At 39.3% G+C, this 22,246-nt stretch overlaps 1 protein-coding gene across 1 annotated transcript in view; it reads left to right on the forward strand.

The window, feature by feature from the left end:
- TEX11 (testis expressed 11) overlaps positions 1–22,246 on the forward strand; it is a 254,871-nt gene that overhangs the window by 117,514 nt on the left and 115,111 nt on the right. Inside the window, exons 13-15 of the mRNA XM_058658776.1 lie at positions 11,747–11,898; positions 13,987–14,072; positions 15,714–15,851. Coding sequence (XP_058514759.1) covers positions 11,747–11,898; positions 13,987–14,072; positions 15,714–15,851 — 376 coding nt within the window. The remainder of the gene's footprint in view (positions 1–11,746; positions 11,899–13,986; positions 14,073–15,713; positions 15,852–22,246) is intronic.

Below are 22,246 nucleotides of genomic sequence, written 5' to 3' on the forward strand. Positions count from 1 at the left end.
GTGGCCTGGGAAAGCAGTCGAGGACGGCCCAAAGCCTGGGGATCCTGTACCCACGCAGGAGACCTAGAACAGATTTCAGGCTCCTGGCTTCAGATCAGCACAGCTCCGACTGTTGTGGCCACTTGGGGAGTGAATCAGCGGATGGAAGATCTTCCTTTATCTCTCTCTTCCTCTCTGTGTAATTGCCTTTCCAATAAAAATAAATCTTTAAAAAGTAATAATAATAAAAGAGAAGGAGGGCTAATTTCAAATTCAATCGTTTTAGGCTCCACTAGTACCTCACTTTCTGCAACTGTGATTCCTTATCTGTAATACGAAAGATTGTCTTAACCACTTTCTAAGGTTTTCAGTATTACAGGATATCATACATATAAAGCATATAGAAGGAATTTGCCATGATAAGGATTCATCAAATATCAGATATTTGGGTATTTATCTGTTAAGAAGCAGTGTTGTGCAGTGATATGAGTATGCTGCTTTAATTTGAATTCTTGCATCACCATTAACTAGCTGTAAGGATTTCATTTAATTTAAAAAATGTATTGTATGTTTTGGGCCAGTGCAGTGCTTCAACACGCTAATCTTCTGCCTACAAATGTCAGCATCCTATATAGGAACCAGTGTCCCAGCTGCTCTACTCACTAATCCAGCTCCCTGTTTATGGCCTGGTAAAGCAGCGGAAGATGACCCAAGGGCTTGGGCCCTTGCACCCACATGGGAGACTTGTAAGAAGCTTCTGGCTCCCAACTTCACATCAGCTAAGGTCTGGCTGTTGCTGGTATCTGGGGAGTGAACCAGTGGATGGAACATCTTCTCTTTCTCTGTCTCTCATTCTCTCTGTTAAATTTGCCTTTAAAATAAAAAAATTTTAAAAATGATTTAATATTTATTTATTGGAAAAACAGAGAAAGAAGTTTTTTTTTTTCCCATTAGCTGATTGATTCCTCAGGTTTCTGCAACAGCTGGGGCTTGGCCATGCCAAATCCAGGAGCCCAGAACTCAATTCAGGTCTCTCATGTGGGTGACAGAGACTCATCTACTTGAGCTATTACTTGCTTTCTCCAAAGGTAGGCATTTAGAGGGTAGCTGGAGCTGGAAGCTGAGCTGGAACTCAGATCCAGACAGTCATATGAGATGCAGGCATTCCAAGTGGCTTCTGAAGTGCTGCAACACATGTCTAACCTAGCTTCCTCGTTTTTATTTTAATTTTTTTCACCTCAATATTTCATTTATTGTTTTGAGATAGCATTTTAAATTTACATTATACTCAAAGGCTTAATGGCCTCGCTAACTAGTTAGCTTATTCATTTCAAGATGGAGATATTAAAAAGTCTTCCTCATAAGCTTGCTATGAGGACTAAATTTATTAATTTATATGTAGTGCTTTATTTCTGCCTGATTTGTTGGCAACACTATTCACAGTTTGTTATTGTCATTATTTTGGGATCCCGTCATACTTAAGAACGGTAACTCTTGTCTGTTACATGTATTGCAAATATTCTTCCCAGACTTTCACCCTACAGAAGTCTTAAAATGTGATAGAAACGCTGAGTGACAAAAGCCAACCTCAAAATGTCTTTATGTGACATTCATGAAAATAACAAAATTGTAGAAATGGAGAATAGATTTAGTGGTTGCTAGGGATTAGGGATGGTAGAAAGGGGAGGAAGGTGAATATGATTATAAAGAGGTAACATGTGAAGAGTGTGTGGTGATGACAGTTCTGTACCCTCTTTTGGTAACATCCTGTGAGTCTATTTAAAAGTAAAAGGGCAGATATTTCACATGGTGGTTAAGATGTCTTGAAATGCCTACATCACTTATTGGAGTTCTTGGCTTCAAGTCTTAGTCCCAGCTCTGCCTCTAATTCTAGCTTGGAAAGTTTTTACTAAAGATTTTTCTAGTAAGTCAGACACATGATGGAATTGTATTTGTTGGCTTTGTTTCCTTTTCTGTTTTGGGAGGTTTTTTTTAATCTTTATATAAATATCAGTTACGGACTTTTAATTATCAAGACCATACTGTATATCAAGTAACAATTAGAAAATGATGATGATTGTTTTGTGGTGATGGTGATGATCGTGGTCATACTTATTATCAATCTAATGTGCTGTGACACACATTTTAAAATTCTGTTTCCTACATTTGTTTTGTTTCCTTGTGAGCAATTTTGTACATTTTGGTGCTGTTTGTTTTCTGCTAATAACATTCAATTTGTTTTTTAGATATCTGGCTACTCTGAATTTTTATTTCTTTTTATGCCATCATTGATATATTTTATATCATTTTCCCCCTGTGGGGAATGCTTTTTCATTTAATGTTTATCTATCTATCTATCTATCTATCTATCTATCTATCTATCTATCTATCTATTTCATGATACAGTTGCATAGGTTTTAGAATTACCCCTTCCCCTCTCCCCAAATCCTCTGCCCCACTGATTTCCCCCATATCATTGCAACAGTATAGTCCTTCAAAACCAGTCACAGGTCCATCATTCTATTTAAGTGTATCCTGATATTGTAGGTATAGAGAATGGTATTAGTCCAGCATTCTAGCGCCAAGATGTATTTTGTTTAAAATTTTATTTTCATCGGAAAAGCAGATCAGGTTTATAGTTGGAAGGAGTCACAGAAAAATCTTCTGTCTGCTGGTTCACTCCCCACGTGGCCCCAACGGCCAGAGTCAAGCTGATCTGAAGGCAGAAGCCAGGAACCAGGAGCTTCTTCTGGGTCTCCCATTCAGGTGCAGGGTCCCAAGCCTTTGGTCCATCCTCCTCTGCTTTCAGGCCACAGGCAGGCAGCTGGATCAGAGGTGGGGCAGCCGGGACACAAACTGGCACCCATATGAAATCCTGGCACTTATAAGGTTAGGATTTAGCTGTTGAGCCATTGTGTGGGCCCCCTCTTCCAGTGTCTTATTTCTTCATATGATCTTAGTTTTCTTTGCATTTTTTAGAGACAGTATCTACTACCAGTAATTCTATGGCTTCATGCTTTTGATCTCCCCACTGTCGTCTATCTTTCTAGTTGTAGATGGCTCCACCGATCATCATTGCACATACAGACAGGTAAAATTTCAGGCTGTGTCAGGTTTTTGGTTACTGCTTTGTAATGCAACATCCTGATAGTGCTTTGAAGCACTGATTTATTACTATCTTCTGGTTCTGTGAATTTATTGGGCTCAATCTGATTGGTTGTTTCTTGAGTTCTCAGTAGGTTGTAGTCAAATAGTGAGTGGTGCTAGCCTCATGCAGAGTTCCAACAAACCAAGCTGAAGCTGCATGATTTCTTGTGTCTTAGCTTCAGAATTAGTGCACGTACAATGCCAATCCATATTAAAGAGACAGGAGACTACATGAGAATATGGATAATGGGAAGCATAGGAGGAAGTCTTTTGAAACTAGCTTTTTCAGTAGGCTAGGGACTCTAACCCCCAATACCCCCTTGAAGTGGAAAGTAGGAAATGAGTTCTCTTGCCAGGTAAGGATTGCTATGACTGTGTGGGCTGATTTGCTTTTCTTTTACCTTTTTTGCTACAGCTGCAATCTCCTGCCCCACTATGTCCAGGCTAGGAGGCCCCAATAACTTATTCCGTGTATTATTTACAAAACTGCTCAGCAGCAGAACCTGGGTCACATATCAGTGTCCTCTACTCCATATGTACACAATAGGGAATTGGGTTAGTTTCTGTAGTTTCTCTGTGACCATCATCAGTAGTTCCTACCCTTCATTATAATTCCTGATTTTGTGGGTTTTCCTAGGCTTTCTTGAGGGTCTGCTCATTTATATCTTCAACACGTTTGAATTTCTCGAATTGCATTTAATTTTGATTACAGAAGTCCATCAAGTTCCTTACCCCTGACAATATATTTTCCTGGTCTCTAATTCTGCTGTGGGTTTATTCTTACAGTTGTTTTACTATTTTTTGAAATAAATAGATGAGTTCAATCTGTTGTTTTGTTTTTTTAAAGATTTATTTATTGTTTTTTCATTGGAAAGGCAGATATACAGAGAGGAGGAGAGACAGAGAGGAAGTTCTTCCGTCCGATGGTTCACTCCCCAAGTGGCTGCAATGACTGAAGCTGAGCCAATCCGAAGCCAGGAGCCTCTTCCGGGTCTCCCACGCTGGTGCAGGGTCCCAAGGCTTTAGGCAATCCTCAACTGCTTTCTCAGGCCACAGGCAGGGAGCTGGATGGGAAGTGGAGCTGCCGGGATTAGAACCGGCGTCCATATGGAATCCCAGGCATGCAAGGCGAGGACTTTAACCACTACAGTATCGCGCCGGGCCCCAATCTGCTGTTTTAATCTAAAGAGTAGAGGGACTTGCGGGACGGTTTTATACCCCTTCCAACCCAGAAGTTGGCACAGGCTCTGTTTAAGTCCTAATAAGTTAAGGAATGTCAGCCTAGGCTCATTATTTGCTGGCTGGAGCCCTGCTAATCCAATGATGTGTCTGGTTCCTGTGACCCTTTCCGGTTCCGGGCTGAGGCCTGGGTGACATGTCAGGTCTGAACTAAGACCAGCCCCACTCCTGAACCTGTGGCAGCCATCAATGATAGGTATTCAATAGACTTTAGTTATTATTTTGGGAAAAATTTTGGAATTAATATAGTATTTTTAGGTTGAGTTGTCTATCTGCACAATGGAATTCACATCCAGAATTTTAGTAGTTCAAGACAGGATTGAGGTGCTGCATTCAGCTTTCATAATTTAATCAGCATCATTTGTGAGCTTTAAGAGCAAGTTGCAGAACAGTGTTACTAATTATTTATAGGCATTGACTGGGCTGTTAAAGTGAACAGTGAGTGTATGTCAGTAAGAGACTGTGTGGTGGCGTATTGGAATGACTAACTAACTTAATGCCCAGGAGGACCTCAGGCAAATTAGATAACTAGAAAATGTGCTAAACAGAATAATGCCCCCTAAGAGGCTTTTGTACTCTAATCTCTAGGACCCTGAATGTATTATATTACGTGGAAAGAGACTTTAGTTCCGTATTTAAAATTCCTAATCAAGTAAATTTTAAATAGATTATCCCGGATTATCTGAGCGGTGTGGTATAATCATATGGGCCTTTCAGATTATATCAGGCACGTTCAGGGTGCTATGGTATTAAACTCATGTGACCCATTCAAAGCAGGTAAAGAATGTAGAAGGGGAAGTTAGATAGATTCATAGCTTAAAAAGTATTCAACAGACCAGATTAGAGGAGAGTGAGCCATGAGCCAAGAAATATGGGTGGCCTCCAGGAGCTGACAACAAGTCTTTACTGACAGGATGTAGGACTTCAGTCCGAGTGCCTTACAAAATGAGTTCTGCCACCAGCTGGAGTGAGTCTAGATGTAGAATCACCCCAGAGCCTCCAGAGAAGAGCCCAGGATGGCCTTGTGAGAGCTTAAGCATAATTCCAGTTATGAGTTTCTGACTCACACAATTGTGAGATAACAAATGAATATTGTTTTAAGATTTATTTGCTTACTTGTCTGAAAGGGTTACAGAGAGAAATCTTCTATCTGCTGATTAACTCTCTAAATGACTGCAGTGGCCAGGGCTGGACCAGTCTGAATCCAGGAGCCAGGAGCTTCTTCTGGCTCTCCCATGTAGTTGTAGAGGCACAAGTACTTGGGCCATCTTCTGCTACTTTCTCAGGCACATTAACAGGAGCTAGATTGGAATTAGAGTAGCTGAGACGGAAACCGGTGCCCATAGGCATGCCAGCATTGCACGCAGCTTTATCCATTACATTGCAGTACCTGCACGGAGGTATATATTTAATAGCAGCAATAAAAAATAATGAGACCTCAGTTGCTTATATCAATTAAGAAATAGTAAGAAGTGGGGCAGAGGAGATTTGAATAAATAAATAAATGAATCTTAACGTTCCATGTAGCTCAAACTTCTATGATTGCAAGATCCTCATGCAGCTGCTAGTTTGTGAGCTAAAGTTTAGCACCCACAAAAAGGATGGACACAAACACACAGATACAATATGACAAATCTAAAGACTTAGGCCGACTCCATAATATCAGATCAACCAACTAGACATTGGATGGAGTTTTCCAATTGCAAAGCAAATGCAACCACAGCCAGATCCTTCAGCTGGATGGGATTCAGTGAAAAGGTGACTTCTTATGTGCCAATTGTGTGTACTCTGAAATGAATGAACTGTATCAGCATTATGATATAGCTGTTACTCGTTTAAATGATTGATTGTATAAGCCATGTTTCTGGTACGTTTCTTCATTTTGCTGTATTTGGCAAACATACCCTTCCGCAAAACTTACACAAAGGAGCAGAGACTTCAATGTAATTGGGAAATGAATACTTAGCACATTCTTTAAAGATACTATACCTCTTTAAGAGCATTCAGCAAGCCTCTTTAAATAAGGTGCAAAAGTTATTAAACAGCTGGTTTGGATGGTAAGTAATTTCACTTGTCAATCATCTGCTGAACTGTTGTCCAGATCAGTCACAGCATGCTGTTTTATATTCCCGTCAGTGGTGTAGAAGAGCTCCAGTTCCTTCACTTCTTGGTCCACATTTAGTACTGAGCAATCTTTTGAATTTAATAGCCATAAAATGATATATCATTGCAGTTTTAATGTGTGTTTTTATAATGACAAATAATATAAAGCATTTTCCATATGCTTGTCATCCATATGGCTTTTATGATGAAATATCCGTTAAAATCTTTGGCATGTTTTTTTTAATTGGGGTATTTCCTTGGTATTTATTTTATAAACAAGGTGTTTTTCAGCTTTATTGAGGTGTAATTATTAAAATGTATATAGATTCAAGATGAACGATGTGATGTTTTGATATACCTAAAGATTGCGAGTTGATTACTACAATCCAGCTAATTAACATTCAGCATTTCACATAGTTGCCCTTTTTTCCTGACAAGACTACTTAGGATCAGTGCATTATTTTCCGTATCCATGTTTTCTACATTGATTGAAAATAATTGGGGGTCCACTGCAATGGCTCCATTGGCTAATCCTCCACCTCCAAGCACTGGGTTCCCATATAGGTGCTGGTTCGTGTCCTGGCTGCTCCCTTCCAGCTCCCTGCTTGTGGCCGGGGAAAGCAGTCGAGGATGGCCCAAAGCCTTGGGACCCTGCACCCATGTAGGAGACCCAGAAGAAGCTCCTAGTTCTTGACTTCAGATTGGCTCCAGCTGTTGCCGCCATTTGGGGTATGAACCAGTGGATGAAAGATCATTATCTTTATCTCTACTCTCTGTAAAGATATAATAAAAAATTTAAAAAGAGGGCCTGGCGCAATAGCGTAGTGGTTAAGGTCCTCGCCTTGCACGCCCGGGATCCCATATGGGCACTGGTTCTAATCCCAGCAGCCCCGTTTCCCATCCAGCTCCCTGCCTGTGGCCTGGGAAAGCAGTTGAGGACGGCCCAAAGCTTTGGGACCCTGTACCCGCATGGGAGACCCGGAAGAGCTCCTGGCTCCTGGCTTTGGACTGGATCAGCTCCAGTCATTGTGGTCACTTGGGGAGTGAACCATCGGATGGAAGACCTTCCTCTCTGTCTCTCCTCCTCTGTATATCTGCCTTTCCAATAAAAATAGATAAATCTTTTTAAAAATTACAAAAGAAAGCAATTGGGAAAACATACAGTCTGCATTGAACATGTACTTTTTCCCAGCCATTATTCCCCAGAAAATGTTGTGAATAGTCTAGAGATGATTTAAAGTATATAGGAGTGTGTGCAATTGTAGGTTCAAATACTAAACCACTTTATATAATGCTCATGAACATTCATGGATTTTAGTGACCTCAGAGGGCCCTGGAACCAAGGATGCTATGGGACAGCTGTACACATTATTAACCATAGTCACCATGCTCTGGTCTCAAGAATCTGTTTACCTTTCCTTTTTTTTTTTATCTAAAAGAGATTTCCTTTTTTTAGATTTAATTGAAAGGCAAAATTAGAGAAAAAGAGGAAAGACAGAGAATCTTCTACCTGCTGATTTACTCGCCGGAAGGCCACAGTTGGTCAAGATAGGCCAGGCCAAAGTTCGGACTCAGAGCTTTTTCCAGGTCTCAGATGGGTGCAGTGTCCCAAGTGCTTGGGCTGTCTTCTACCGCTTTTTCAAGCACACTAGGCAGCTGGATCAGAAACTGCTCGGACGCAGACCAGTGCCCATATGAGATGTGGCATCACATGTGGAGTCTTCACCTACTATGCCACAATGGCAGCCCTATCCATTTACCCTTCATGCCTGAGTTTGTACTTTTTGACACCGTTCTCTCTCCCCATGCTGACCTTGGCACCACTATTCTACTTCTACTTTCTAAGAGTTTTGACATTTTTAGATTCCACATATCAATAAGATTGTTTAGTATTTGTCTTTCTGTGTCTGTCTATATGACTTAACACAATATACTACAGATTTTCTTGTTTTCTACTGTAAGCCACTAGTAATAAAAAACAAATTTGAAATCTATGTATAATTTTGTCATAATATGCATTTTCATCAATTTTTGAAGACTCCCTCAAATGCATACACTTCATGATTTTTGCTCTGTAACTAACTTCTAACTTTATTTTCAGCAAACTTATTGAAGGGTCCTCATTTAATTTTATATAGTTAGCATGCTGTATATTAGTTATCAGCTCTTATTTATCTTGCAATTGGAAATGTGTGTCCTTTACTCAGTATCTCCCATTTTCCTGCCACCCTTTGAATCATATTACCAACCATTCTACCGTATGTTACTACTTGTTTAGATTTCACATATAAATGAGATCATATACTACCTTTCCGCTTAAAGTGTTTATTTAATTGTTCAATTCCAGTACACAAGTATAGTAACATCAGCATTGTTAACCCATAGAATAGTACTTACATGGAGATTCTTGGGCCTTTAAGTCTTATAGAATCTACTTGTTTTCAGAGGTACTTAGGTCAGTGCTTTTACCCCTCACCCTCTTTATTTTCATATCTTTGTACAGATCTGTACATTTGTTAGATTCTGTTTTTTTAAGAGAGTTATTTATTTGGAAATCAAAATTACAGAGAGAGAATAAATGAAAGAATACCTTTAATCCACTGGTTTACTTCCCAAATGATTGCAACAGCCAGAGCTGGGTCAGGCCAAAGCTAGGAGCCAAGAGCTCCTTCTGGGTTTCTCACATGGATGCAGGGGCCCATGTTTGGGCCATCATCTGGTACTTTCACAAGTGCACTAGCAAGAAAAGATTGGAAATGGAACATCTGGACCTGAGTGGGTACCTATATAGGATGCCAGCATCCTTTAGGTGGCAATTTAACCAGTTACACCACAGTGCTGCGGCTTTCCATTTGTTAGATTTTGTTGTTAGCATCTGCACTGCAGCGCATAATTCCTCAACTTCCTAAATATTATATTTAAAGAACGTTCATATATTAAGGACAGTTTGTTCTGTAAAGTTCTGTGGGTTTTGACAAATGCATGGTGCCATGCATTCACCATTAAAATATCAGGCATGTAGTTGCATTGGTGTAAAAAGCCCTCTTTCCCACCTTTTAAACTTCCCAAGGTGATGGCAACCATTGATCTTTTCACCATCTCTACTTTTTTACAAACTCTTCTTTTTACTCCTTTGCCATTTTGTCACTTACTGAAGAGACTTGTTCAGTGAATGATACTGGAACAATTGTTGAAAATTATCCGACATTGTGTGCTAAAGTTTATTTATTCTATTCCATTGGTGTATCAGTTTGTCTTTATGCCAGTTCGATTTTTTTCTATAACTATAATTTTATAAGTTTTGAAATTGAGAAGTATGAATTTTCCAACTTTGTTTTTCATTTTCAAGATTATTTTAGAACCAATTATTGTATGTCAGAAATTATTTCTTGAACAGAAAGATTGTTATGACATTCTACATCAATTTTGGTATAGATATTTCTTTAAAAAAAAAAGTGGTTTATCCAGGCCAATCCCCAACCGTGTTGTACTGGCAGTCCCACGTGTGCTGGTTCTGCCTGCTGCACTTCCGATTCAGCTCTCTGCTACAGCCTGGGAACGCCGCAGAGGATGGCTCAAGTCCTTGAGCCTTTGCACTATGTGGAAGACCCAGAAGAAGCTCCTAGTTTCTGACTTTAGATGGGCTCCACTCTGGCTATTGTAGCAATTTGGGGAGTGAACCGGCAGATGGAAGATCTTTCTCAGTCTCTCCTTCTTTCTCTGTAAAATCTGCCTTTTTCTTTTTCTTTTTTTAAGATTTATTTATTTTTATTGTAAAGTGAGATATACAGAGGAGAGACAGAGAGGAAGATCTTTCATCCGATGATTCACTCCCCAAGCGGCCACAATGGCTGGAACTGAGCTGATCCTAAGTGAGGAGCCAGGAGCCTGGAACCTCTTCCTGGTCTCCCATGCAGGTGCAGGGTCCCAAGGCTTTGGGCCATCCTTGACTGCTTTCCCAGGTCACAAGCAGGGAGCTAGATGGGAAGTGGAGCTGCCGGGATTAGAACCGACGCCCATATGGGATCATGGTGAGTATCAGGCAAGGACTTTAAGTCATTAGGTTATCACACCATGCTTTAAAATATATATATAAATATATATAAATACATATATATATATATATATATATATATATTTTTTTTTTTTTTTTAAAGTCATTGGGAGAGCCCAGCACAATAGTGTAGTGGTTAAGGTCCTCGCTTTGAACGTGCCAAGATCCCATATGGGCGCTGGTTCTAGTCCCAACAGCTCCACTTCCCATCCAGCTCCTTGCTTGTGGCCTGGGAAAGCAGTTGAGGACGGCCCAGAGCATTATGACCCTGCACCAGCATGGTAGACCTGGAAAGAAGTTCCTGGCTCCTGGCTTCAGATCGGCGCAGCACTGGCCGTTGCGGTCACTTGGAGAGCAAATCATCGAACAGAAGCTCTTCCTCTCTGTACATCTGCCTTTCCAACAAAAAACAATAAATGTTTTTTTAAAAAGTCATTGGGATTTTAGTAGGAATTATATTAACCTATAGATTATTTGGAGATTATTGACAAGGATGTTAAGTATTTTAATGTATGAACTGTTTGCATTTTTAAGTAGTCAGAATGTACTGACATATTACTTGCATGATAAAATATAAATAAAATTTTGAAAGGGTTGTTGGCAGGAAGAACTATTAAGTTTTTCATGCCATTTCATTCATTTCACTAGATCTCAGTTACTAATTTTAAAATTTGGTATCAGTTCTTGGAAGAAGTACACATTTGGTATTAAGAAAGAAATGATTGTGTAAATATGACTGCTGGCAAAATGAAATGTTCATGAACTCATAAATTAAACTGAACTGAACTAAAATGGTTTGATATTACCAAATAGACTTATTTAGACATTTAATGACATTAGTTCAGTTCAGATACATTTTTAAAATTAATTTTTTCTTTATTATTATTTTATGGTACAGCTCTGTAGGCTCAGGGATTTCCCATCCCCTGCCCATCCCTTCTCCCCCGCACCCACTGACTTCCCCTCTATTATCACGGTGCATAGTAGTGTTACATATATCTTGACAGTGGGATACTGAACTGTGCCATCGCCCATACCTATAATGTCAGGATACACTTAAATGGTAGAATGATGGGCTTACGAATGTTCTATTACCACGTTGTGGTAATAGAAGCTCAGATATACTTTTGTATGGCTGCTTTTTCTCATACTGAAAATTTAGTCTCATTGATAAAAATAAATCAGTTTTATTCATGCTGCTTGAAATTTTGTTTCATTGAACAGAGAATCCATTGGATTTCAGTTCCTGGAGATTGTCTGTGAAAAATTTAAATCATCAGAAAATTCTGGAAGAGCTCTACTATTCTACGCTGATATGCTTTTAGAAAGGAAGGAAGAACTGCAAGCCATGGAGAAGATTGAAGAAATTGTCATAGGTCAGTAGGATGTCTGTGCATGTTTTAGAGAAGTGGTAATTTGCATGCAGTTCTAAGTAAGTAAGTTCTAAGAACAGTAGCAGATCTTGAGGTTAACTGATTTCTCCAACTTTCCCTTTACCCCTCCCTGATGATTTTTAGCAATAACACCTCATCTGTCCATATTTCACAAACTAGCACATTAGAATGTGAAACTGAGCAAAGATAAGTAGACATCAGCAAAAACAGATAAAGTGAAATTAAAGCTCAAATATTGTAAAAAAATTTTGTGAGATTAGTAGCATAAATTTCACACCTTCAGTTTAATCTCAGATTGGCTGTTTGCCTTTGGGCAAGTCAGTATCTCTGGCTCTTTTTGGGAGGAAGGAGGGTCTTGTCGGTGGGTATGACTTGACAGTGAAGTCTCCTAGATCTTGCATACCTTGCCTTTCTTTCTTTTTAAGATTTATTTGAAAGGCAAAGTGAGAGCAAGATCTTCCTTCCATCCACTGGCTCATTCCGCAAATGGCTAATATGGACCAAGCCAAATTCATCCTGATCCCCACCTGGGTATCAGTGGCCCAAGCTCTTGGGCTGTTTGTTTATTGCTGGCTTCCAGTTGCCTTAGCAGAAAGCAGAATGAAAAGCAGATCAGGAGCTGACACAATGAATCAGCAGACTAATCCTCTACCCTGTGGTGCTGGCGTCCTGTATGGGTGGCCAGTTTATGTCCCAGCTACTCCACTTCCAATCCAGCTCTCTGCTTGCGACCTAGGAAAGCAGTTGAGGATTGCCCAAAGCCTTAGGACTCTGTACCCACATGGCAGACTTGGAGAAGGCGTCTGGATTCTGGCTTCCAATGAGAGTAGCTCTGGCTATTGCAGCCATTTGGGAAGTAAACCAGCAGATGGAGGATCTCTTTCTCTCTCTTTCTGTCTCTCCCACTCTTTGTGAATCTGCCTTTCCACTAAAAAGAAAAGAAATATTTTAAAAAAAGAAATAGAGAAGGGGTTAACAGGGCAAAATAGGTAATTTGATTAGAAGGGAAGGCAAAAGGTTAGAACTTTGGTAAAAACAGACTGAAATATTTTTTAAAAATACAGCAGTCTATAATTATACTGAAACTCCCAAAGGCATTGGTATTTTAAGGTAATAAAATACAATAGTTGTTAGTGCTGTTGATCTTGAGCAGTCAAGAAAAGATTAGATTGTGCTTAACAGATATAATTTCTGAGTAAACATAACTTTCCTATAAAGATTCAGACTTCTAAAGTGAAAAAAATGTTTTCTAATTAACGTAAATTGTCACCTAACTAAAAACTTGATTACATGAAATAAGTTATTTTCCTAACATTTAACTTAGACAAAATTTTATTATGATGTCTAATATAACACTTATAATCTTTGAGTGCTATCAGCTCTTCATTCATGTGTGAATATATTAAACCAAGTCACAGAACAAACCATATGTGCTGACTGAGCCAGCAGGTCAGAGATTCTTAATGTTCTTTGTAGATACCGACAGTTTGTGCCGGGGGGCAGAATTGAGAAGGGTTATAGAATTCTCTTACAGTTTAGATTTTACCTTAATCTACTAATGTATTTGAACCTTGTAAATGTCTAGACCAGAAACAGTCAGGTGCAAGTTGCAATTAAAGTAACAAAGTTTATGTGTAAATGTGTCTTAACATATTTTACAAAGGCTTTAAGGTATAATTAGCCTTTCTTGTGAACTTGATCTGATCTATTTAGTACATAATAGTATAAACACTTCTTATTAATGACTTCTGGCATTGCTGTATGCTCACTCACAATAACCTTATTAAAGCCCCAGATGATGATCTAATTTGGAATGTGTAAAATAAGTTTAAAAGGAACTAGGCTGGAAAACCATCAAAGATTGATGGGGGGAATTACTGAGAATCTAGTAAACTCTGATTGTATTATATAATGCATTTTGGTAGTAAGGCTAAATTGATGAAAACCTATCTGCAGTGTGATTGTTTTTGTAACCATTCCTTAAAGACTACAGATTCTGTGCATAGTTAGTACTCTTTAATGCAGTAGATCTGGATTCTGTTTTCAACGCTTTGGTTTCTTTTTCATTAGCTCACCAAGCAGGAAGGAAGCTGCCGACAGACTTAATAACCTCATTGCAAGACATTCTGTGGAAAAAAGCTGCCAGAAGTTTTGAGGTTTGAGAATAATCTTTTCATTCTTTATATATTTTCTCTATTGTAACAGGTAACAGTATGTTCAAACTAAAAATCATAGAGCATCACATACCTTAATAATCATTCTATTCACACACTGTGTTTTAGTAAGTATTTATAATGTAGAATGTTAATGAGAATTATACAGGAGTTCATGCAGAAATAGTAAGACGTGGGGCGGGAACTGTTATACATCAACTTAAACTGCCGTTTGGGCTGCCTGTATATTATATCAGAGTGCCTGGGACAAGTCCCATCTCACTTCTGTTTGTAGTACAGATTCCTGCTATTGCCTGGAAGGCAGTAAGTGTTGGCTTAGATCTCTACCATTTGTGTGAGAGACCAGGATGGTGGTGTTCTCCTGGCTTCAGCCTGATTCATCTCCAGTTGTTGTGGGTATTTACAGAGTGAACTAGAGGATGGAAGATCTCTCTTCTCTCTCACTGTCTCTCTCTCTCTCTGCTTCTCTGTCTCGTGTCTCTCTCTGCTTCTCTGTCTCATGTCTCTCTCTGTCTCTGTCTCTCTCTCTCTCTCTCTCTCTCTCTCGCTGGATTTCAGATAAATAAAACTGAATAAACATTTAAAAATAATAATTTCTTTCCATAGGGAGGTTACAATGTGAGGAAATGACATCATGATATTGATATAGCAATGCAATTTATTTTAACCCAAAGCACAAGAGAGTCATATTTTGTTCCCTTTTTAAAAAGTTATGGTGAAGGACCTGGCGTGGTAGCCTAGTGGCTAAAGTCCCCTCCTTGCATGCCCTGGGATCCCATATGTGCATTGGTTCGTGTTCTGGATGTTCAACTTCCCATCCAGCTTCTTGCCTGTGGCCTGGGATAGCAGTAAAAGATGACCTAAAGCCTTGTGACCTTGCAGGCCTCCCCCTTACTCTCCCTCCCCTTTAAATAAATGAACGAAGTTGTAGTATGTGGTGGGCATGGTAGCTCGGAAGGCTAATCCTCCTATAGTTCTGGCATCCCATGTGGGCACCAATATGAGTCCCTTGTGGATTGGATGACAGACAAGTGCTTGGGCCCATGCCACCCACATAGATCCAGATGGAGTTCTAGTCTTCTGACTTCAGCCTTTGTTTAAATATTGTATGTCCTTAAAATCAATGACTAGGTAGTACAGATTTTGTATGTATATAGCAAAATTAAGTGGAAAAAATAGAACATGAAATTCCATATAAGCTATGACTTAAAGCTGCAAATACACAAAAGGAGAAAGACAAAGTGGAACGTAGAAATGTAAAAATAGCTGTGTTAGTATGGTGAATAATGGGTGTTTTCAAATCCCTGTTGTTGTTTTAATAACTCATAAAAATGGGTTTTGAGTTTCTTGGGTTTGTTCACCACCCTCTCGGACTCTTTTTACCTATATATGAAATGTGTGATGCATATGAAAAACAGAATATTGATTTCCATTTTACTGAAAACTTAGACGGATCAAGACTTATGTAAAAGACACTTTGAATTCAATAGAAAGGGTATTGTGTTTTGATTGCCTAAAAAAGTAACAATACTATCTTGTAGTTTTGTTCAGAGGTGATAGGATAAACTATGGTAAAATATAAAGATATTTCTGTGATTTTTGTTACTTCTTTTTAAACTTCAGGCGCAAGATTACGAAGATGCCCTCCATTGGTATAATTATTCTCTGGAGATTTATAAATCTGATAAAACAGATCTGGATGTGGCCAAGCTGCAGAGAAACATGGCTTCCTGTTACATGCGGTTGAAACAATATGAAAAGGTCCTTTAATTTATCTATTTTCAGGGATAAGATATTCTTAAGTGCAGTGACAAATAAGTACATATAATGTTGTGACTTCCTCTCTGTCAGTTTAGGATATCTGAGAGTTCCTTCATACAGATCAAGGTCAAATTAACCTTTTCTTGATTTTTACTCTACAAGCATTAAGTGGAAGTTGGTAAAGGGGTAGAGGATTTAGACGACAATGAATTCCATTACACTGTAAACATTGAGTGGCAGTTTCCCGAAGGGATAGAGAATTTAGACAACGATTAATTTCATTACTATTTATTCTTGCACCCTATTCTGAAATGTAATACTGGAGCTCCTGAACAAAGTTATCTGCTATTAACCATCTGCAGTGTTGTCCTTTAAAGCAGATGAAGTTTTAAGATACACATTTTTTTTTCTTAAGCAATCATTCAGAGAAAATATTTGGATGAATGAAGTGACCATTCTTTTACTTTCTTGATATGTTATCTCTGGCCTTTTCAACAACTCTAGAAAATATTGAGTAAATTATTTCTTATCAGGATAAAATTCTAAAAGGTAAATCAGATAAAAAGTTTGTATAGTTAGAGACATTCATACTTCTTAAAGTGCTTGCCTTTGAGTATCATACAAATGCACATTTATAAGGAGGTTCTGGGAAGGACAAAAATTAGAAGGACAAGAGTAGACTCAAATGAAATGTGAAAATTTTGTGTTGTCTTTTAAAGTTTTAATAGCAGTTTCAGGAAGAAATTTTTAATTAAGGGTAATACTTTCAGGCATTTTCTTTGAAGATCTGTTTAATGTTTTGAAGCATTGTTCATATGAGTAAAGACTTTAGCTTTTCTTTCAAAGAATATTGGTTGGTTGGTTTGTATTTTTTGAATTCATAGTACTAGAAGAGAAGCTGAAATGTTACTTAATTTGTCATATTTCTGTACAAGCATGGAATTTAACAGCTTTAGAGAGTTAGTTCTATTTAAGACCTACAAAGAGGATATCGTACAGATTACCACTTACTATATTTCTGCGCAGGATACATTGTCTACTTCAAGGAAGATAGTGGTCTACTCTTTACTTCTTTATTTATTTTAAATATTTTGTTTTTATTGGAAAGGCAGATTTATATAAAGAAGGAGAGACAGAAAGAAAGGTCTTCCATCTGCTGGCTCACTCCCCAAGTGGCCACAATAGCTGGAGCTGAGCTGATCCAAAGTCAGGAGCCAAGAGTTTCTTCTGGTCTCCCACATGCATGCATGGTCCCAAGGCTTTAGGTCATCTTCTACTACTTTCCCAGGCCACGAGCAGGTAGCTGGATGGGAAGTGGCACAGCCAGGATATAAACCAGCAGCCAAATGGGATCCCAGTGTGTGTAAGGCGAGGATTTAACCACTGAGGCATCATGCTGGGCCCTGCTTATCTTTTGAAAGGGAGAATTTTGAGAGAGAAGGAGAGACAGAGATCGTCCATCTACTGGTTTACTCCCCAAATGGCCACAACAGCCAGGTCGGGGCTAAACCGAAGCCAGGAGCCAAGAGCTTCTTCTGGGTCTCTCTCGTGGGTGCAGGGGCCCAGGTGCAAGGACCTGGGCAATCCTCTGCTGCTTTCCCGGTCCACAAGCAGGAGCTAGATCGGAAGTGGAACAGCCAGAACTGCAATTGGCGCCCATATGGGATCCTGATGTCACAGGCTGTGTCTTACCCTGCGGCACCACACACTGGGCCCAAGGCATGGATTTTGTACTTTCCATGATTTAATAGCTAGGCCTTTGGCTATACCTAATTGCAGATATGCCATTTAGGGAATGGCTACATTTGCAAGCCATCTTGAAGGAGGGTATCTAATGAGCTAGTTAGTACAAAACGAAAAGTCACAGTACTAGATGCTGAGCTAGGTTCTAAGCATACAGAGATGAGCAAGGCATTTTTGTTTTCAACTCAGCAAAGCAACTGTTATCAGGATATCCTAATGGGAATATAAGCATAGCATGGCAATGAGGGAAATTTAAGTATTGAGAATATTCCTTAAGTCAGGCATACCAACAGTTGGCTTCATGTAAGCATATCAGCAGTGAACAGGGCTTCAACCACAGAAATTAGGATTCAGAGGCAGTACTGAAATCTTTGAGGCCTGGTAATGGATGGAGGTAGACAGGCTGGAAAGAGCAAGATAGAGCTACAAGCTGCAAGGGACTGGGTTGTTAGACTGTTTTAGGACGAGTCCTGACAAGAGATTCAGGCAGGGATTCATTTTTCAGATGAGGAATACAAACTAACTTGGTACAGCTTTCCCAGATTTTGGCACTTCTTAAATCACCTCTCACTGATGTTAAGTTTACTCTTAGAGTGTAGTACAGGACTTAACCTGTAATTGAGTATTCAAATAGTGTTAGTAGTGAAAGGAGGTAGGCAACCAGATATATCTTGATAGTGTAACTCTGTGTGTAAATGGATAATTTAAAACATATTGCTGATGAAGCCAAAGGTTGTTCTGAATATATTCAGGGTAACCCTGTTGATCACTGTTAATGTGTTTCTCCACTTAATCCTTCCTGTTTTGAATTTAGCAGGCATTAGTTGGACACTCCTTATATATGAAAAATACTCTCCTGTGCACTAGGACAGAAAGATGGGTGAAAAAAAAAACCACAATTCATCATAGTTCACTATTCCCACTTTACTGGTGCCTACTCTTCATTAATTTTCATTACCTTCTTTTTCTCTCCTTCCTTTGAGCATTGTTAAGAAAACTTATGAAACCATATTTATTAGAACTTCTCAAAGTTTATAGCTTTTCAGCTAGGCAGACAATAAGAGTGACTGTTGTTGACTTTCCATCATACTCCTTACGGTATTGATTCTAAATACTTTTTCAGTCCTTAAGCCACCAAGCCTTCTCCTGTTTTTTAGCAAAAGATCGTATTAAGTAATTTGCTGAGCTTGCAGCCACTGGCAAAGACCCCATCAGTTTCTCTCCTTTTTTCCCATCCTGTCTTTTCTGTTATTATTGGAAGAAAAATTTTCCCTGGAGAACCAACTCCACAGATCTCAACTATAGTTCGTTAATTTTTCTTTTCAGTTTCTTGCCCCTCTCACAATTGTTTTCAGGTCTTCTTTATCCAAAATCATCCTTCAACATTGCCATTCTCCTCAAACCTCATTTTAAATAATCGTTTCATTGCCAAATGTTCTAACACAAAAGTACTGTAAATATTTTTGGAGTATTCACTCATTCAAAAGTTTTGATAACTATCTACATCTTAGATGTAGTTCTGGGTGTTGGGGACATAGTAATAACAAAATAGACAGTCCCAAGCTTCATGAAGTTTGTATTCTGCTGGAAGAGGGAGACAACAGAAAGATCATTATTAAGGTATGTTACAGAGGTCAGCTAATTTTATGGAAAGAACCAAAGTAAACACTTTGTTTGTAGGCCGTGCAGTCTCTACAACTGGTATCTGAAAGCAGCCATAGATAATAGGTAAACAAATGGGCATGACTGTGTTCCAGTAAACCTTTTGTATTTTGCAATATTGAAAGTTGAATTTCATATAATTTTTATGTGTCACTAAATAGTATTTTTTTCAGCCATCTAGAATGTTATCAGTCAATCAAATAAAAATTATTCTTTGGGGCTCTATAAAAAACAGATGGTGCTCCAGATTTCATTCTAGGGCCATAATTTGTCTATTGAACCTTGTATACTAACTACGGATAAGTATTAAAGAGAAAACTAAGCAGAATGAGTCATATTAAATATTTTAGAGGTAAGATGTGAATGATTGGAATTTTAGAAAGGGTGAGAAAGGAAGACCTCACTGAGAAGGTAGGTTTTTTTTAAAAATATTCTTTTACTTATTATTTGAAAAGCAGAGTTACAGAAAGGGGAGAAACAGAGATGGATCTTCCATCTGCTGGATCACTGTGCAAATAGCCTCAGTGGCCAGATCTGGTCCATTCTGAAGCAGCATTCCAGGAGCTTCCTCTGGGTCTCCCACATGGGTGCAGAGTCCCCAGGACTTGGACCGTCTTTCATTGCTTTCCCATGCGCATTAAGGGAGCTGTATCAGATGTGGGGCAGCCGGGTCACAAACTGATGCCCATATGGAATGCTGGCACTGCAGACAGAGGCTTAAACTGCTACACCATGGCACCAGCCCCAGTAGGATGTTTTAGCAAATATTTGAAGAAATGAGGAATTTTTTTAAAGATTTATTCATTTTATTACAGCCAGATATACACAGAGGAGGAGAGACAGAGAGGAAGATCTTCCGTCCGATGATTCACTCCCCAAGTGAGCCGCAACGGGCCGATGCGTGCCGATCCGATGCCGGGAACCTGGAACCTCTTCCGGGTCTCCCACGCAGGTGCAGTGTCCCAATGCATTGGGCCGTCCTCAACTGCTTTCCCAGGCCACAAGCAGGGAGCTGGATGGGAAGTGGAGCTGCCGGGATTAGAACCAGCGCCCATATGGGATCCTGGGGCTTTCAAGGCGAGGACTTTAGCCGCTAGGCCACGCCGCCGGGCCCAAATGAGGAATTTGGTTATATGAATATCTAGAAAAAAGTATTCCAGATTGAGGGACTGGAATGTGCAAAGGGCTTGAGGTATTTGAAGAATAGCAAAGAGGCTGGGGTAGCTGAAAGAAAAAAATGTCAGGGAAGGTAGAATGTCAGGGGAAATATTGAGGAAAGATATCATATAAGAAGGATGTTGTCCATAGTGAAGATGTGTAGCATTAACTCTAAGTGGAATGTGGAGCCACTGAAGGATTTTGAGCAGATAATAGTTTTGGTCTCACCTGTATTTTACTTTTTAAAATATTCATTTATTTTTATTGCAAAGTCAGATATACAGAGAGAAGGAGATACAGAGAAAAATCTTCCATCCACTGGTTCACTCCCCAAGCAGCACAATAGCCAGAGCTGAGCCAATCTGAAGTCAGGAACCTGGAGCTTCTTCCAGGTCTCCCACACAGGTGCGAGTCCCAAGGCTTTGGGCCGTGCTCTTCTGCTTTCCCAGGCTACAAGCAGGGAGCTGCCTGGGAAGTTCAGCAGCTGGGACATGAACCAGTTCCCAAATGGGATCCTGGCGCTTGCAAAGTGAGGACTTTAGCCATTAGGCTACTGCACCAGGCCCTTACCTGTATTTAATAGGATCACCGGTGCTACTGTGTGGAATAGATCGGGTGGATGGGTGGAAGCAAGGAATCAGTCTTTGATATAATTTAAAACAAGTGGCAATAGTAGAGTGAAGCAGGGCAGAAACAGTTTAAATGTTTAGAAGTGGTCAGATTCTAGACATTGTAAAAATAAAGGTTACAGGATTGTATGACATAAAAGATATGAAAGAAGAGGCAAGTATGACTGCAAGGCTTTTGACCTCATTATCTACTCCCCTTTTGGTGATTTTTGCTTCTATGATTCTACTAACTACTCTTGAAAATAATTAGTGCTCTTTTAATGATGAAGTTTAATGATCTTTTCTCAGTCCCCCTTGTCCTCTGAGTTTTGTAGCACAAAACACTGCAACACCGTCAAGTACTTCATTCTGGAAGCTTTCTCTGTGGCTTCTATAAATCTGCTATTAATCTTACTGCTGTAACTGATTCTCTTCCATTTTTGTGACAAGCTAATTCTCTTTTTTTCAATGAAGCAAATGTTGGAACTGGGCACGCACTGTGTCTGTCTTTTCACCATTTTATTCCTAGTATCCACAGCCATGCTTGGTACATTGTAAGTTTTTAGTAACCATTTATTAAATGTATTTGTTCTTTAGTCCCTCCTTTTCTTTCTTCTGACACTCTCTCCTCAATAATCCACCAGTTTCTTTCTTTTTAAGTGTTTATTTACTTATTTATATGCATTTTATTTGAAAGGCACACATACGTGTAGAGACACACAGAAACAGACCAGGAGAGATTTTCCAAATGCTGATTCACTGTTCAGATGTCACGACATCAGAGATGGGCTAGGTTGAAGTCAGGAGTCTGGAAATCTAAGTCTCTCACGTGGGCGGCAGGATGCCATTGTCTGCTGTCTTCCAGGATGCACATTAGCAGGAAGTTGGGTGGGCAGAGATACTACCTGGGATTTGAACCAGGCAGTGTAACATTGGATGTGGGCATGCTAAGTGTAATCTTCAACCAGTGTGCCAAATGTGTGCTTCTATCAACTGTTTTCTTAATTTAAACTCCCCATTTTTGAAATACATGTGTGTGTCATCGGTCAGATCTACTTTTGTACTGTTTTGGGGTACAATCAACTATCTGTCCAGTCAAGTCTGATCAACTCTACTTCTGTGATGTCTTTTCTTGCTTCATCTCATTATACTAGTCCAAATCATCATTATCTCTAAAACTATTGGAAGAATTAATTTTTGTCTCTTGCTCAACAATCTTCAGTG

The sequence above is a fragment of the Ochotona princeps genome, chromosome X (assembly GCF_030435755.1).
Source record: "Ochotona princeps isolate mOchPri1 chromosome X, mOchPri1.hap1, whole genome shotgun sequence".
Taxonomy (NCBI): domain Eukaryota; kingdom Metazoa; phylum Chordata; class Mammalia; order Lagomorpha; family Ochotonidae; genus Ochotona; species Ochotona princeps.